Source organism: Morone saxatilis, unplaced genomic scaffold, assembly GCF_004916995.1.
Source record: "Morone saxatilis isolate NCDOM2014 unplaced genomic scaffold, NCSU_SB_2.0 Contig10, whole genome shotgun sequence".
Taxonomy (NCBI): Eukaryota; Metazoa; Chordata; class Actinopteri; family Moronidae; genus Morone; species Morone saxatilis.
In genome coordinates, this window is record NW_023339652.1 from 11,579,645 (window position 1) to 11,597,674 (window position 18,030).

General features: G+C 41.0%; 1 protein-coding gene across 1 annotated transcript in view; it reads left to right on the forward strand.

Annotated features, from left to right (window-relative positions):
- dock4b (dedicator of cytokinesis 4b) overlaps positions 1 to 18,030 on the forward strand; it is an 84,152-nt gene that overhangs the window by 923 nt on the left and 65,199 nt on the right. Inside the window, 7 exon segments of the mRNA XM_035680857.1 lie at positions 863 to 946; positions 3,702 to 3,742; positions 5,899 to 5,954; positions 6,055 to 6,151; positions 6,733 to 6,881; positions 9,763 to 9,847; positions 15,421 to 15,572. Coding sequence (XP_035536750.1) covers positions 863 to 946; positions 3,702 to 3,742; positions 5,899 to 5,954; positions 6,055 to 6,151; positions 6,733 to 6,881; positions 9,763 to 9,847; positions 15,421 to 15,572 — 664 coding nt within the window.

Genomic DNA, 18,030 nt, shown 5'->3' on the forward strand with positions numbered 1-18,030 from the left:
CACCATGCCTGGTAAATAGCCACATCTTTCAAAGTCACATGCACAGTTCGTAACATACACACACACACACAAACACACACACAGGCTTTCTGTTTCGTCTTCAAGCTCAATCTGAGGTTGTTTTTTCAGATGTTAAAAAGCTCCCTCCTTGTCACTGGCTGAGTAGTATTCCTTGTTTCTTCATGACAAGTTAGCTGATGTGCCCCTTGAAGTCCATCTCTATGTCTGCTCTCCATCTATTTCATCCATCTATTTTAAACCTAAAACATGCAGTAACTTTCTGTATTTGCCCCCGGAGGATAACACAATTCCTTTGCCCTTCTGCGTCCACTCTCAAAGCTTTCATCATATAAACGTGGTTTCAGTAAGGGGTTGTTTCAGGACGTGGTAGAGATATATTATTTTACCCCCTATTGTACTTGTCTCTGAGGTCATCTGCTGGTTAGTCTCTCAGAAGGGAGCGGGTCACTCCAGTTAACAGTCCAGGCTGAATCAAATACAGGCTGCTCCTTCTATTGCTGCATCACGAGAAATGATTTATGACCCCTGAGTGCTCGGGATTGAAGTGTCCCCATGTTTAGGCCGCTTCATACATTCTGTATTACGCAGAATGTATTCATCTAAGTTTGTTTTGTGTATGACTATTTTGAGTTTGTGGCAGAAATACAGAGATATTTTATAAGCTTTGATTTTATTTCACCTACACAGATTATTGATTGCACCTCCTCTCTCTTTTCCAGAAGCGTTTGGGTTTGCTTATGTCTTAGGACCTTTTTTTCTAACTCTGCATAACAAAGCTCAAACATTTAAAAAAAAAAAAAAAACAACTCATGTGGGTGTTTTGTGTCTCTTTTTGTTGTAGTGCTGGCCAGTTTCCGAGGGACTGTCCAGCATGGCCTCCCCCTGGAAATTGGAGACACGGTGCAGATCCTGGAGAAATGTGAAGGTACGGTGCACATGGTATACACTCAGTACTGTTTGGTTTCATACACACCTACTATGAAACATATAAGGAAAGCAGTTGGTTTCACTTGAGTGGTGAAGCGAATGCATGCATCTACACGTACAAAATAGTAGGAACACTTCCTCATTTCATTCAATGTACAGATCAAGTGAATCCACGTGAAAGCTCTTATACTTCATACTGAATTTACCTTATTAAATCTATCAGTAATTGGCAGAGGCATGCACGCACTGTGCCTTACGAGCACGCTTGCACTGATCCACAGATTTGTGCATGCAACCACAAACGGGCCCAAAGGAACGTGGACGCTTAGATGTGTGTTCGTCGATCCAGTAGAGAAACTTCATCTGGTGGATATCACGCTTCTCAAATGTCTTCTTGAGGGATATCACAGAGCAGTGTGTGCACCAAATGAGCAACATCATGCCTGTGATGAATGGCTGTGGAAATTCATGTTCGCTACTGTTTCCTGCCCCACAGACTGGCTGCTTTTCCCGCCTTCCTGCCCACGCTGTGTCTGTTTTTCTCCTCTGCTTGCTTTTTTCTTACACTCTTTTGCTGTTTTTCTCTCCCTATCTATGTTAATATGTTTTTTTGTACCCTGCATTCTCTTTCCCTCTCTCGCTTTCCTTAGGTATTTTTTAATTTTCAGAATAATGTGAAATTATCTAACCACAACAAAGCCACAATCTGATGCACACAAATAAGCAGCCGTGCACAAACGCATACATACCTCTCTCTTCCGGAGTTCTTGACACACACTGTCTCACTTCCTGTCGGGAGACAGAAGCACACACTCGCAACCAACCAGTCGAGCAGCCAGTCGTGCAGCCAGCCAGTCAGAGGGATGTGATATTGCGGTAAAAGGCCCAGAGGAAGTAGACAATAGCACAGCCAGCGGAATGCTGGGTCCAGAAGGGAGGAACAAAATCAAAATCCTGCCAGCAGCAAGGAGGCTGAGAGACGGCTTGCTGACAGCAGAGCAGACAGACTAATGGGTCTGCCTCATGTTGATACTGTTGACACTTTAGAACACAAGAGCTTACTGTGTGTAAGTGTCTTTACTGACATGTGGCTCCTGTCTGTAAAGGCACCGCCTCAGTAATTGATATCTGACTTGGCACGTCAGTGGCTCATTCTTGAGATTTTGTTCCTGACAGCAGTGAATACATTAGACTGACTACACAGTATTTAGTGAAACTGTGATGTTCATTTCAAACATTCACATATTTCACATATGGTGATATTGATAGAGTATGTTCTTTGTACAAATGTGTCACAATTTAGGTAATTTCGAGTCGAGAGCTCTTACATAATGGGCAGAAACCGGATGTTTTAACTGTTTATATTTATAGCTAAACATTTCAAATGTTTATCGACTACTTTTAGCTAACCATTTCCACTGTTCATAAATTACTCATGGCTAACTATTTCAACCATTTGTCCATTACTTTAGCTAACTATTTTAACTACTTTGCTCGCCTGTTAACTAGGTTTTCCTCATTTTCAATCTCCACAAACAGTGTACAGATTGGTGGGAGATGTGTGTCAGTAGAGTCTAACCTCGATATTGTGACAATAATTTCATCAAAACACAAAATTAATCTTTATGTACCCCCTAGCAAATGCATTATTGCCATATTTCAGGTACATACGTAACACTGGTTGAAAATCACTGATTGAAAACATTGATCACATCCTACTGAACTCTTACAGATGTCTTGCTATCTTTGACTGACATATAACATTGCAGAAATCTGTCACAGTACCTGACCTCTGCTACTGAAAAAAATGACTCATTTGGGAAATACTGAGCATGTGTTCCACAGTGCAGACTGAGACAAATTACTCAATGCTCTTCTGACTATGCATGCCTGCAACAAATCAGGGACGAAATACTACCTAAGTCACAGATGCTCTGGCGAAACCCAACAGTGATTAGAGTAATCTAATACATTTACATTTGAGCTATTTAGCTAATGCTCTTATCTGGAGGGACTTTACAAGCTTAAATCGTTAGTTTGGAAAAGAGCATCAGCTCAAAGCCTCCGATGTAAATGTATTAGATTGTTTCTATCAGTGTTGGGATTTGCAAAAGCGTCGAGCACATACTAATTTGGATTGAGCTCAGATTGTAGTGTGTAATTGCGCGAGGAGAGTGTGAGTGTGTGCAAACCGCAACTTAGCCATCTCTATCTCTGTCGCTGCTGTTTTTCAACACCTGCTAGGAAGTCATAATGAGGTTTAGAGAGTTTAGCATGGGCATTGTATGTCACAGGTTTCATTCTGCTGTGCGTTAGCCTGTGGTCAAAACCAATTGGTTAAAAAAGCTATATGCTTTGTACCACAATATTCTGCAGAGCTGCTATGAGGTATAAGAATATCTAAAAAGGTGTTGACATTTTATTGGCAGTGGAAAGTTATTCAGCTGGTGTGTCAGTGAGATACCCGGTCAAAAAAAAATCTATTTCTGGGTCATTCGCCTCTTCACATGATACTGAAGTAGATTAAAAATATATGTCTGGTGGGCTTATTATGACATTAATTTACATACAGCTGTCAAAAGGATTGGATCATTTTCAATAAATCTCTCTCTTTCTATATTCTTCTCTTATTAAATGTATAGCGTTTCATATTTTTCCACCTCCTCTCCTTGCATGCTCTGCAGTCTAAGCCAGATATAGTGTTATATTCACAGTGACATGCTGGAAATTAAAATGGTGCTTTGTCCCTTCAGGCTGGTACCGAGGGTTTATCCTGAAGAATCCAAATGTCAAGGTGAGTGAACTTTGTGTGCGTGTGTGCGTGTGTTTTGCTTGTTGTCGGGTTGCTTATTACTCATTTGTACCCTCATTCAACCCTGAAGTTTTTTGTCTTTTTTTATGCTGTCGACTGGCAGAGCAAGGATGTCAAATTTAAAAGTGTCCCCTGGGCTTATCATTGTTAGCAGCAACTAGCAATTTCACCGGCTGAGATGACAACTGTCAGTGGCAGATTTCATCAACTGTACTTTTCAGAATATTTCATACTGTCAGCTGGTCAAACTAAACACTTTACTCTTGGTGGTGAAAGTGCTCATCATTTTGGTAACATAAGCTGCATGTGGCTTCATCAAGTATACACACTTATGGTCCATCCACACAAGTGTTTTACATTATTTTGCCGGATTAGAGCTCTTCTCGGGACTGTGTGGATCGGCTCTCACTCTCCTTTTTCGTTGTGTTGAACAGTTTTTCATGACAGATATCGTGACATGTCATAGCAGTAAAGGGAATAATGGGAATCTATTCAGGTTCATTAGCTCCTGGACGCTGTTATTGTGCTTGACGGATAAATAAAATGGAACCATCGTTATGAGTTACGCTTGTGTTTTTCCATCTGTGACAATTCAGTATGTCTGCGATTTAAAAAAAAAAGGTCTATCAGTAGGCCTCTGTGGAGTTAAGTGCCATTGCATCATATCCTACAGAGCTCTGTCAACTCAATATAATATAATTGGACACCCGACTCACATAAGCGGCGTGTTTGATAACAGGCATTTTTTTGCTGCAGAAATGTTAACACAGCAGGAAAAGCACATGTGTAAATTATACAATTAATAATGGCTGAATTTCATTTAGCTGCTTCAGTTTCAGAGTCCTTATATTGTGCTTACTGTCATGGCTCGCTGGGACACTATATATAAAAGTATAATAATATCTGTTAGAACAGCCAACGGTAATGATATTAGTAACACTTGTGGTTTTCCTACTAAAAACATTTCCCGGCCAATAGCCTAAACCTACAGCTTGTGTAGTTGTTATTAAGGATAGTTATTTATTTTATTTGCTGAATGACAGGTCAGTTTTTTTTATACAGCGCAAAACCAAAAATCAGCCTCAAAGGGCTTGAGAACATATGTCCCTGTCCATCCTCGGATAGAAGTTAAACTCCACAGACACGCAACAGATGTTGTGTGCGCAGAGTTAGATGGAAATAACAATGATTAAATGTGCGGAGAAACAGAATGACATTTCTCAAAGTTAATAAAGTAGAAACATAGATGAAGAATATGGATCAGAGGAAACTTTTAGCAACTTCCAGGTGCTGCCGTACACTAGTAGGAGCTAGACCACAGCACCGCCTAGTTAAAGTTGGATCAAATAAATGATATATACTGTTAAATAATAGTTTTTTGATGGTCTGGTCTCATATAATTCTATAATAGGATAGCAGAAGTTTATGCGCACATTCTGATTGTTCCAGTCGAACTTCTTGTGTTACAAAATGTAGAAGAAGAAAAGTGCAAAAGGTGAAGTTTGTGACAGCAATTGAAATCCAACACCATTTGACACCAAGTCTTTATCTGATTCCAGTTTGAAAATAAAAACCCTATTCTAGTTTAAGACTAACTAATTAAAAACAAACTATCTTTTTTTTTTATCATTAATTAGGCATGTCCCATGCACAAAATACTTTATAGCTGTTAAAGTGGCTGAATGTCAATAACAATGTGGCTTTTAAAAAAAAATAAAAATCAGATAATATAAACCATGTTGGGAGTAAAGCGGTAGGTGTGTGTTCAGAGTCTCTGAGTGTGTGGCATTTATCCTCAGATACTTAAACATAAGTTCTGCTTTGATCTCCTGGAGTCAATAGGGAGCAACTTGCAGTTTATTAGCGTCAAACAGACACACACACACACAACAACAACAACACACTTTTCATCTTTTTTTTGTCTCCTAAATCCCATTGCTCATTGCTTTTATCTCTTTGTCTGTTTGTCTCCTCTCTCTGCTCTCCTTCTTTTCAACCCACAAACACACATAGTACTGTATTGATTAAGTGCATCTGTTGCCACACGCTAACAGTTAAATGCTAATGGCACTGAAAGTGAATGACTTGCTGAGCATCAGAAGGGTCAACTCATTAATCTGTTTATCTTCTGCCTGAAGGGGATCTTCCCATCCAGCTACATCCACTTGAAGAATGCCCACGTCAAGAATAAAGGGTAAGTAATGCTGTGTTCTTGCAATTTTCCTGTGTGTGTGTGTGTGAATGCCGTAGTAGAAGTTTGAACTCTTATTTTGCATTTGCATGTATGTTTGTAGGCAATTTGAGACAGTCATCCCTGTCGAAGACTCCGTCATCACAGAGATGACATCGACGCTGCGAGACTGGGGTGCCATGTGGAAACAACTCTATGTGGTAAGAATCCTCACACCCACACACACACACAGTTTGCATCGATTGAAATATCACTACCGCCTAAGCAAAGCTGCCTTTTTTTTTAAAAGGTTTCTCATGAAGGGAATCTGTTTGGGCCTGGGTAATTCAAAAGCCGCAAACAGTCAAAGATTTTTCATACACATTCATTAGCTGGATTGATTGTGTTTGTGGCCTATTAAGCTATCTGGGGTGCTGATTAAATTGAGCTGATGAATACTCGCAGATCAAAGTGCATAAATTCGCGGCAAAGAGCAGCAGGACACTGAAGCTAATTTGCACAAATCCATTTCAAGTCCCTCTCTCTGGTTCGCCCTCTTCCCCTCAATGTCGATTTTGCTCTCTAATGTCTTTTCTGTTACTTCTTTCTCACTTTTGGGTGGCCCGATGCAACTGTATATTTTCATCCTCTTATCTGTGCCTTCCCCTCTATCTGTCACCCTCATTCTGTCTTTCCTTATTGTCAATTTCCCTTTCTTTCGTCGCCTTTGACTGGCTCTCCTTGGTTCTCGACTCACTTTTTCCCCTTCTCTGTCCCTCCCCACCGTTTCCTGCTTCCACAGAAGAATGAGGGGGATTTGTTCCACCGACTTTGGCACGTGATGAATGAAATCCTGGACCTGAGGAGGCAGGTGCTGGTGGGCCACCTCACCCATGACCGCATGAGGGACGTCAAGCAGCACATCACAGCGAGATTGGACTGGGGCAACGAGTGAGTAGAACAAGGGCAGAGAAGAGGAGAGCCTCGCTTTTCAAATGTCTAAAAATTACTTCAGGGGCTTTTTTTTATTTTTATTGTTCCATCTCAAAGGACCATATCTATGTTTTTATGTTTGTTTCTCTATGTTTTAGGTCATTAATCATTCATCAGTTAAACTTTGCTACTAGTTTTAAGATTGATTTTCTGCCCTTTGCTCAGCCATGGGATTCTTTTCACTCTGCAGCATTGTATTAAAATCTAATATCAGTGACTAGAGGCTTGCTTGAGAGCAGCAATCCATCACAAACATTCAGTCGGCTTTATGTTTTGTAAAAGTTATGCTTTTATTGCACGGTAATGCAGTTGTGAACCAGAACCATTTCAAGTTTAGCTTTTTAGTGCATTCAATAAAGAAAAATCATGGATTTGAAAGTTAGTTGCTGAACTATACTTTTAAATGCAAAGCACTACCAAATTCATATCATCCTTTTTACATCATTTATAGTGGCTTTTTGTTTGTCTTCTATCAGCTCATATCAACAGCAGGAACTTTTAAGGAACCATTTCAGCAACTTGGGAAACTTAACCTTTGTTCAGATTAGAGAAACCAGGAACTTAAACTTTATTTTTAATGCCATAGTTCCGAAACCAAAAAAGACCCTGTCTTACCTTCTGATGACCCAGGAACTACTGAGGCAGAGTGAGTGGATATGGCTGCTAAAATATCAATTTTATAAATAAAGCTGTACTGAGTACAGGTGGAGAAACAAAAATCTATTTGCCATTTGTTGCATTGCAGTTATGTACATACTAAAGCAGCTCTCTCAACATGAGTCAACACATATTATAAAGAACAACCTGACTCTGTCTGGTTACTTTATTCTGTTTGAAAATTGGGTGCCAAACAGCCAATCTAATTCACCTAATTTTCACCTATCTTGGACCAAACCAAAAAACATTACGTAAAAAGAAACTTTTAGTTCCTGGGTGTAGTTCCTTTTCTCTCTGGGTACTAGATTGGAATATCTACAGATTTTGAGTACCAATCTAATATCACTGTTCTCTTTTCCCTAAATTTGAAATCACTTCTCTCACTGTGAAACCCACTGTGACTGAATGAATGTAGCTAATGGCAGAAACACTGAAAGTTATTATTGACACTGACACTGAAAAATCTGTATCTAATATGGGGCTGTACCAGACTCAGTTGAATTGGAGTTGACTGTTCAATACAAAAGACGACTGTTTGTTCCTCTTCTTTTTTCAATTTTTAAGTTTAGAGCAACAATAAAGTCCCACATCAGCAGTTCCGGCTGTGGAAACATGACTACGTGAGTCATGTTTTATCCTACCTCACATGCCACTGTCTGGTTCAAAAGTGGTTTAGCTGAGTGTGGTAATTTGTGGTAATGCTGATACTTTTTTTTGTAAAGTTTACAGCCTGCCATGCTGTTGCTCTGTGTAAAATGACACGGCTAAAAAGCAAAAGTGCAGAGATTCAGCTGACGAAATGCGAGTCGAGTCTCCTCGACCGATGACTCGAGTTTTCAGGGACAGCCCTAATTTAATTTGGTCTGCTCAAGTGATGGCTGATATCTGATCCTCTTGATAGGTTCAGTATTACATCGATACGGATCCGGTGTATCGGATCAGTGCGTTGCTAGCTCCTGGGGCTTCTAAGTATTGTGTGGTCAAAAAAAGGCTACAGGTGTTTCTAATATAATTCTTGTATTCAGTGCTTTTCAACAACTGACTCTTAGATGTCTGGATTTCTTTGAATGCATCAGCGATGAAACATTCCTGGTCCGCAGAGAAATGATAATAAATGATTGAAATAAATCATATTTATTGTTACTGTGATTGTTAAAACTTCAATAATATAAAGCATATTTGTATTTCAAAAAAATCTAAAATTGTTGGTTAGTCGAACTAAGCAAGCAAAACTAAACAAAATAGTCTTGTCTCACATTTTGTCCCATATTTTAGGAAAAACAGGAAATAGAAATAATGCTGAATATGTGATTCAGTTACTTGTTTTTTTCCATCTTATGGCTTTATAGAGCTTTTGGCAACTCTCTAACTCGTCTTCTCTTCTTGCTCTTCTTCGTCTTTTGTTGTCACCTACCATCCCTGCGGGTGCACTCCTCCTCACTCAATCAAGTCTCTTTCCCCCCGTGCACACAGACAGCACTCTCTCCATTCTCCCTCTCTCGTTCTCCTCTCTTTCCTCACCATGCCATGAGGGTGAAATAAAGCAAATCTCCCAGCTTCTGTCATTCTCTCTTTATATCTGTCCTTACCCTTCACTCTCCTTCATTTCCCTGCTGTGGGCCCTCCTCAAACACACACATACACACACACCCCTCCTTAGTGAGGAGATGGGTGGACAGTCCCTTGCGGTGGGCTGCTGTATGGTTGACCAGGCCTGTCTCTTTTATTGCTGACAAGGAGGCACAGTCTAGCGTGCTGTTTTGGTCCACTGAAAGGGACCGGCCTAGAGGAGGATAAGGAAAGGAAAAAGGAGAAGGGAGCGAGTGAGAGGTAGAGTAGAACTGTCCGACGTTTAGGAACAGAGAGGGTTAAGGGATGGAGAGAGGAAGAGATAGAGGAGAGCAGTTGAAAGGATAAACAGGGCCGCGAGCGAAGCAGGGGGCTAAAGGGAAAGGGCATTTTCCTTTCATCTGTTCTGTAGAGGAGAGGACGATCTGTCAAGTTTATTTAGACGACTGGCACGGTTGTCACTTGTGGGTCTATATGGCGTGTTTGATGCTCATTTCAGTCAACCATGTCTCTTTTGCCCGCCACAGAGTAGGACATCAAAATAAATGTGTGTCATATGCCTGATCTGTATGTAATTCACTGCATGTATACTGTATAAATCTTTGTGTTACAGACAACTCGGCTTGGACCTGGTCCCCAGGCGAGAGTTCAGCATGGTGGACCCAGACGAAATCAGCGTCACAGAGCTTTACAGACTGGTGAGTGCTCTTTTTAACTCTCCACGCTGTATTTCATTACTTTGTTCTCAAACTGACGCCTCATTTAGGGAGCAGGGTGGTGAAAAGAAGGTGAGTTCAGCAAGTATCTGCTCTCCTGAGGTATCCTTGTATAGCAGGATGAGGGGTTGTAGGTAACGGATGGATGGACATAATACTGTATATACTCTATGCAGTGTGTAACCATAATTAAAATTGCCAGTCACAGACTTACAGCTGCCACTTGCTTCGAGCTGATCAACCGATCACAAAAGACAGTTGAACAATGTTTTACCAGTTTGTTCATTCAGTGCTTTGTCTGATCAGCCAACCTCTAAGGTGATGTGAGAAATCGTCCATCATTGACAGCACTCCTCCTCCTCAAAGCTGACAGGTGGTAGTGGTGTAAATTGGCAGACCACATCAAACCCTACCCATCCCCCCCCCACCTTTAACTGTGGAAAGTGGGCCAAGTGTCATTGTAAATGCAAAACAATCTCACTCTTAAGGCTACTTGGAGGACCTTTTCCTCTGCAGTTTGCCAAGCTGTCAAGGAACTGTAGATGTTTCTGTAGAAATTTCCACCTTCAGTGAGCGCTTTGAGGACTTATCATCTTGTTTTGGCTTAAAAGTTGGGATTTCAGTTTTATTCTTGACCTTGGAAACAGCAGTTGGCAAAACAATCTCACCACAGTCACCACCCAGTAGCTGTTTCTGAGCTTTTGATCGTATCACACAGTCTCAGCTCTTCAATGACTTCTCGTCCGTGTTTGCTTCAAAGTTTAGACTGAAACATACTCAATGGGCCACTGGCATCATGTAGGAAAATAAAGCAGAGTTGAATATCTGAATCTCTCCCTCCTCCATCTGTCTCCACGCCTCTCTCGCTCATTCTCTCCTTCCTTCCCCTACTGTTTGCTCCCTGCTTCCCCTTCCCATTTTCTCCAAGCCCCAACCGCTGTTACCGTGGCAACCACTTCTCTGCCCTGATACAGCACGGGGAGAATTGTATCACACACACAAACACGCACTCTGTGACGGCTTTCCCTTCGCAGGGGTAATTGAAGCTCTTAATCCATCTGTTTCTCTTTTTTTGTTAGTCAAAACAAAAGCAGGCATTGCAGGATGAAAGCTTAATGCACCTCTATTAAACGGCGTACAAAATTAGCAAATGATTGCAATTCCCCTATACTGAGGACAAGATAAAGGGGATGGCATTAACTGTCGCCATCCACATACATAAACACACACACACACACACTCACACCAAGACACAAAACACCATCACAACATCAAGCCCAAATTACATCAATGTTTTTCACTGAGGTCTTTGTGTTTGAGAACAGCTTCTTTGTTTCTGTCTTGTACTGTGGTGCTGTCGCTGTGGTGTGGCTTAATTAAATTGAGATGGGGATTACCTGGTGTGTTCGTGTGTGTTTCTGTGTGTGTGCTGAAATGGCACTGGGGTGTTACTGTGGGAAAATGTAGCCTGACTGCTATATTGTGTCAAGGAATTATGACATATCTGCCCAGTGAGAAATAAAGAGGATACTGAGAAGGAAATACATCCAGTGCACTGAATAAGAGAGAATTTGTGCAGGCAGAGAGACACACTCTCTCTCTCTCTCTCTCTCTCTCTCTCTCTCTCTCTCTCTCTAAATTGTGGTAATATTTAAAGCTAAATATATAAAAAAGCACATTACTATGTGTAACATAGGGATGATTTGTAGTGTCAGACGCAAAGTGAACTTCTCTCAGGATTTGAAGGTGGAGTAGACAGACCAAAGAGTTCAAATAAGGGCGAATACTTCACTGACATTTGTCAGATGGTCAAAAACAATAGTGAAGGAATGCTGCTGCTGGATGCTTCCACTGAGAGAAAAAAGTATATTTTAGACTCTCAATGGGAATTTTTTTTGTAGCTGCTAGCCCATGCAGTTGGCTAGCCAGCTTATAAATATTTCCCTCAGAATTTCATATAAAAGGTAACTGTAATGCCTCCTGCCATGCTGTGTAGCACTGCCAGTAAGGTCCATAAACCAATTGCTGTTATTTGTATGTTTATTGTAGCTGTAGGTAAGTAAAAAGGTCAATTGAAAAGCTTGGCCAATGCGATACAAAGCATGGGGGCAAGTTCTAAGGAGCCATATTCTAGGGATGTCCTTTTGTCTATGGAAATTAAGGCCTGATTTTTAGTTGACTTTTTTGACTTGACTTCTAGAAATAGACCCTTTGAAGCATATTATTTGGTAGTAGCTTTAACGTGGGGAGACCTTTATCAAATCCCTAATTGGCACCCCAGTCTCATGCTTAAGCTTGCTCAGTTAAAGCTGCCCCCTTGGAAAGTGAGTTCAATGCGGAGCACGAGCAGGGCAGACCAGAGTTTAGATCCCAGAGCAATGAATTCATTAACAGTAGCAGATGAGACAGCAGAGATGGATAGCTCAAGCCTGGCCTTGGACATGTGGTAGTTAAATTTCCTCTGTGACTTCCATAATCACATCTTTTGCTTCCTGCTTGTGTCACACAGGTCTCCCTCGTGCAAGCTTAAAATAGGGATGAAAAGAGGCTTAAATAGTGATGTAGAAGTGAGTGATGAAAGGCAGCTCTGATGGAGGGATGTAAGAAAGACTAGAAGTTTCTCCGTGGCCTCAATTTGACCCTTCTCTCCTTTTCAAAGCTCCTTGTAGTTAGACAGTCACTCCACTTGGTGCTGCTTCACGCTGTTCAGGAAAAAGATTACCGGGTGAACAATAATAAGACGGTTGGGCGAGCACACACGGTCATGCCCTCTCTGTTCAGCTATATCTCTCTCGTCCTCTTCTAGTTGCCCAGAGCATCTTGTGTTGCCAGCAGGGCTGCCAGGCTGTCATGTCTACCCTTTGTGTCTAGTCATGCTGAAGCTGTCATATAACCACACACTGCTTCGTTCGGGCAGCTTAAACGACAAACTGAAAATAACCTCGTAATAAAATCCCACAGCACAGCATAAATTAGGCCTTCCCAGACCTAGTCATTCTGTGTCGAAAACCCAGGAGCTCAGCCCTGTTATGTAGAGAATAACTGTTCTGCTATAAAACTGTGTTGGTGCCTTGTTGTTAGATCATTCTCCAGCGTGTTTTCTTCTGGGATCTCAGATAGGGCAGAGCAGTCACGACAAAACAAAACATATTCATCATTTTGACAGATATTGCAATTGTCAAATGTTTTGTGGTGTAATCTTCAAGCGCGTTTAAGTCTTAGAGGACCATGTTATGTTTTTTTTATATGTTTATATTTATAGTACAAAGCATATAATATATTTAAGACTGATTTCTTACCCTCTAGGCAGTCCCTGTTTATCTCACATTTCACTATGGCACGGAAATCAGCTTTTAGGGACTTAAACGTTCTCTGTAGCTTAGTATATTCTTGCCTTTATTTTTTGTCAAAGCAACATTGTCATCACTTGGTAATGCACTCTTGGGTGTGTTGGAAACATTGCAGCCTCAGTGCCTTGACAGTCAGCAACTGAACAGCATATTTGTAATGTAAAGACTACTTCCAAACTGTATTTTTATTCATGTTTTCAGAGAGGTAATTGCCTGTGGGACTTTATGTGTACCAAAAAAGTTGTTTTCAAAGGCAGTGCTAATTTCTAGGTTTTGTATTAAACCCAACAAGCTCCACTAAATGATTTCAATTTCACAATTTCTTCCCACAACATTGCATTTTTAAAGATACGGCAGCTCATTGCTGTAATTTAAAAAAAAAATATGCTTAAATTAGTTAGATGAGACTATTGATACCACCATGTGTGTACAGTAACTATGTAGCTGGAGTCAGCAGCTGCTTAGCTTAGCTTAGCTTAGCATAAAGATTGCAAACAAGAGGAAACAGCTAGCCTGGCCAGGAAACCGGTGGAGAAACCAGGAAGTTATTGGTCCCGGCCAAGATATAGTAAAACAGAGAATTATTGTTTTTTAAGTTTTTTTTTTGTTTGTTTTTTTGTACAGATTAAACAAATTAGATATAACAAGTTAATTATTGAGCCAGGCTAGCTGTTTCCCTCTGTTTACAGTCCTTGTGCTAAGCTAAGCTAACCAACTGCTTGCACCTGCTACATATTTAATGTGCAGATGTGAGAGTGTTATCAATCCTCTCGTATTACTCTTGGCAATAAAGTGAAATAAGCTTATTTCCATGTATTATACACAAACAATACACAAACAAGCGGGTTCCAGCATGCTTCCCTGTGCAGTACCACCCAACCATATGTAACTATGTAACAATGTTTTGTTTTTTTACATCTAATCTCCTCTGATAATATGATTTTATCCTGTGTTGGACTCTTGATACATGGTGGCGCTTTACTGCACTTATTTTTTATTCTTTTCCTTTTATTTTCTCCTCATCCTCCTCCTCCCCATCTCTTTACATCCTACTACAGAAGTAAATGTGGAGCACAGTTTGGCAGTGGCTCTACTGGCCATCTGGTGCTCTGTATGTATGTGTGTGTGAGTGTGTGGGTGTGGGTTTGTGTGTATGTGTTTGTCCTTGTATTTTGGGATGTTGACAGCAGATTAGGACAAACCTCTCATAAATAGTGCTGTAATGTCTGGATGGTATTTGCTGTGCGAGGCTTTCTTGAGCTTTTTTAATATAGATTGACTTAATATAGCATGTAACATCAGACGCTGAGGTGTGACTGTGTGCTGCATTGTTTGACTCCTGCTTTTCCTGCATTTGTAGTCACTGCTTTGGTTTCTGTTTCTCTAAGATTAAGCAACCAATTAAAAGGGATGCAAATCGCACATTATTTCTTTGTGTCAAGTAAATAATTAACATACTTAAAGATAAGTGCTTGAGGTAGTTTTGGTGCTTTTATACCTGATGGTAAACAAAAGCCCTTATATGTAAAGTACAGAAATAAATCTTGAAGCACTTTATGTATCAAGTGTTTGTTTATGTGCATATCTGTACTGTATGTAGCAATATGTGCTTCCTCTGTCCCATTTCTTTCTTTGGCACCAAGACTGCAACAAAGGAACAATCAGACAATACAGCTGGAAGTCTCACATCTTAGCCTCTGGTGCTTTCCACAGTCTGAGATATTACATGCTATATTAACTCGATCTATATCAACAAAATCTATATCTTTAGCCTGGTTTTTTGCTGTCTTCAAATATATATGCAAATCTGCAGCAAAGCTCCTCCCAGCAGTGAGGCGTCTCAGAGGCATTATTTGTCTTTGACTAGGAAACTCAAGACTAAATACAGCAGCTCTTGAATGCGATTGGCCAGTATTAAAAGAGATGTATCCACATGTTGTTTTCCCCCTGGTATTAACTGTATTTGATAAGCTTTGATCCTGCATTTTAGGATCTTTCAGGATTTAAAGCTTATGGGTTTTACTGGTTTATTTTAACCTTTCCAAATCCACCCTTTTATTCTTCATCAGAGTTGGACAATATGTATTTTTTATCAGTTCTTTTAATTTGTTTAATGTTTGCATTTTCAGATTAAGTCTTAAGAATATTTAAAATGGCATCAGGAAATCGATTTGTGCTGATAGCGTTCTCTTCTCTTCTCTGCAGATGGAACACCGGCATCGCAAGAAGGAGACCGCTGCGCCTGCTAGCACCCATCACTTGTTCGTCCACATGAAGAGCCTGATGAGCGCCAATCTGGGGGAGGAGCTAGAAGTCTTCTTCCACATTTATGATGGGCGGGAGAACCGGCCCCTCAGGTAGACACCATCATTTTAAGAAGTAAAGATGGGAAAGGTGTCGCTTTTGTGTACTAGTAACAACATTTCCTTCATTACTATACCTACGTTATACTGTTGTTGTGTGTTCATAGCAATGTAAGTAAGGTGGATTGGTGATTCCAGGATGAATGGCTCCCCTTCTGATGTCAAGAGGACTGCTCTAATTAAATTCATGAAGATTTATTAAATGAAGCAGGTTGTTAAAATGCACATAAAAGTGGGCAAGGCCATGCTATTTTCTCATATAAAAAGTGTCTGTGCTGTCCACATAAAAGAGCCCTATCACCCTGGGAGTCTCCACACGTCACTTGCATGCACGCACACCAGCGCACACACACCCGCATACTCCTGATGGGGCGTCGGCCAAAGCAAGACTGTGTTTAAACTCCCTGGTTTCATAGTTCAAAGCGAAGAAATTCCATTTCATGTCACAAACAAGTGGATTCGTCAGGCAAAGGAAAATGAGTGGGTTGAAAAATGAGCACGGCAACACTGAAACTGCTTTTGATAAGTCATGCTCGAGTTTGACGCTACTCTCCGCCCCACAGGGTCACATCAGAGGAACAAGGGTGACATTGATGGGGCTCATTTTGTTTCAGCATACAGCAACCCCACTTGTGTTTTTATTGAAATCCGATTCATTATTCACCACATTGCTGGCACAAAAGCAAACTTAGTTGACCTAAGTGTCTTTAAACCTTGCATGGAGAATCTGTGGTCTCCTCCAACATCGCATGAATAATGGCACACAAGAAAAGACGTTCTATTTTTACTTGACGCTCGGAAGGCTTTTTAGTTTTCATGATGTGGTTAATCTGAGAGAAAGATGAGTTTCTGAAAAAATAGGAACTATGTGTACACACAAGCAAACATCTATCAGTTGATCAGAAGCACTCTTGATTAGTAAGGTATATTTAGATAAGCTCTCTTGTCTCCTTTTAACTCATACATCCAATTTCTTGATGTACGGTAAAAGGTTTGGCAATAATGAAGGTTTTTCCCTGCCCGCACTTTGTCTTGAAGTGGGTAATTAGCGTCCAGTGGTATCCTATTAAGTTCCACTTGAGGCACTTTCTCTAACTGTCATTATCTGTCTCTCAGTGTCTGTCTAGCTTCCTGTCTTTCCTTATTCTACCTATCTTCACACGACTTTGAAAGATTGAGTATCATAGCCAGGAACGAGTAATTAGACTCCCTGAGGTCTGTCATGCATTTGAAGTGGTTTTACAGCTCATTCTCTGATACAGAATGTCGACTTTAGTTGTTACGCAAAGAAATCTGTCACAAATGTATACTACTAGCTTCCTAACATCTAAGTCTAAAACTAAATACAGCAAAAATATAATAAACTAATTTTTCTCCATTTATCCTGTTTTCTAAATCAGCTAATTTAAAATTTTCTAGTTTTGGGGATAAAGACAGTCAGAGGCCTTAACCATTGGGTATTAGTGGTTTTGTCTTCGAGGAAAACCAAACAATGGCAGCTCGCCAACGTTGTCTCTCACTGTCTGGTCACACGCATAAACAGAGTCACACACACACACATTTACACAAGATGCCTGGCATGGAGCCATTTTGACACTTCCCTCTGTGCTGGTGGTTTCTGTGTGTGTGTGTGTCAGAGACCAGATGGGGGTCCGACCCGTTGTCTCAATACCATGCCAACACCAGCAGCCCCTGTGCATCACGGCACCTTCTTTGTGTTCAATACAGGCTCCATGTTTGGCTTTTGAGCAGGACACACACACACACATACACAATCCTGTTGCTCTCTGTGCTCCAGATCAAACATTTATGACCTCGATGTGAAGACCCTTCATACTGCCTCACTCTGCTCTCTTGATACACACTCACACTTCCCTCCTCCTGCTAACTGTAACCTCCTCTAAACTCTAACAAGGTCATGACTGTACTCTGTGTGTGTGTGTGTGTGTGTGTGCGCATGTATTTCTGTTCATTTTGTGTGAACTCCAGAGGACCAGTGTGTGTTTTTTGTCAAAGGGGGATGGATGTAGCTAGCAGGTCCGGTCTTGTGCGTCCTCGACCTGTTCACCTCACTGTCTTGTCTAGCCATTTTTTTCGTCTTTCCACGTTGCCTCTTTTTTTCTAAGTTAGGGGTGTGGAAGGCAACAGCGGCGGTTAATTTATCCAGTATTTTACACACTCACTATCCCACACACCCCCCTTCAGCCCCCTCGTTGAGTGAGTGCATGGCTCCTAATGCAATCATCGATATCAGGAGAGGGAATAGCGAGCTCCGTGAGGGCCCAAAGGGGAGGGAAATCGGCCATTCATGTTATGTTAATGCGAGCGGTGATAGAGGGAGATAAGGTCCCACTGGGGGACACTAGTCCTCTTAGCTCGGGTGATCAACACGCTGCAGCTGTGAGGGAGAAAAGGGGGAGGCAAGGGGTGGGTGTGTAAGAGACGCGTGTGT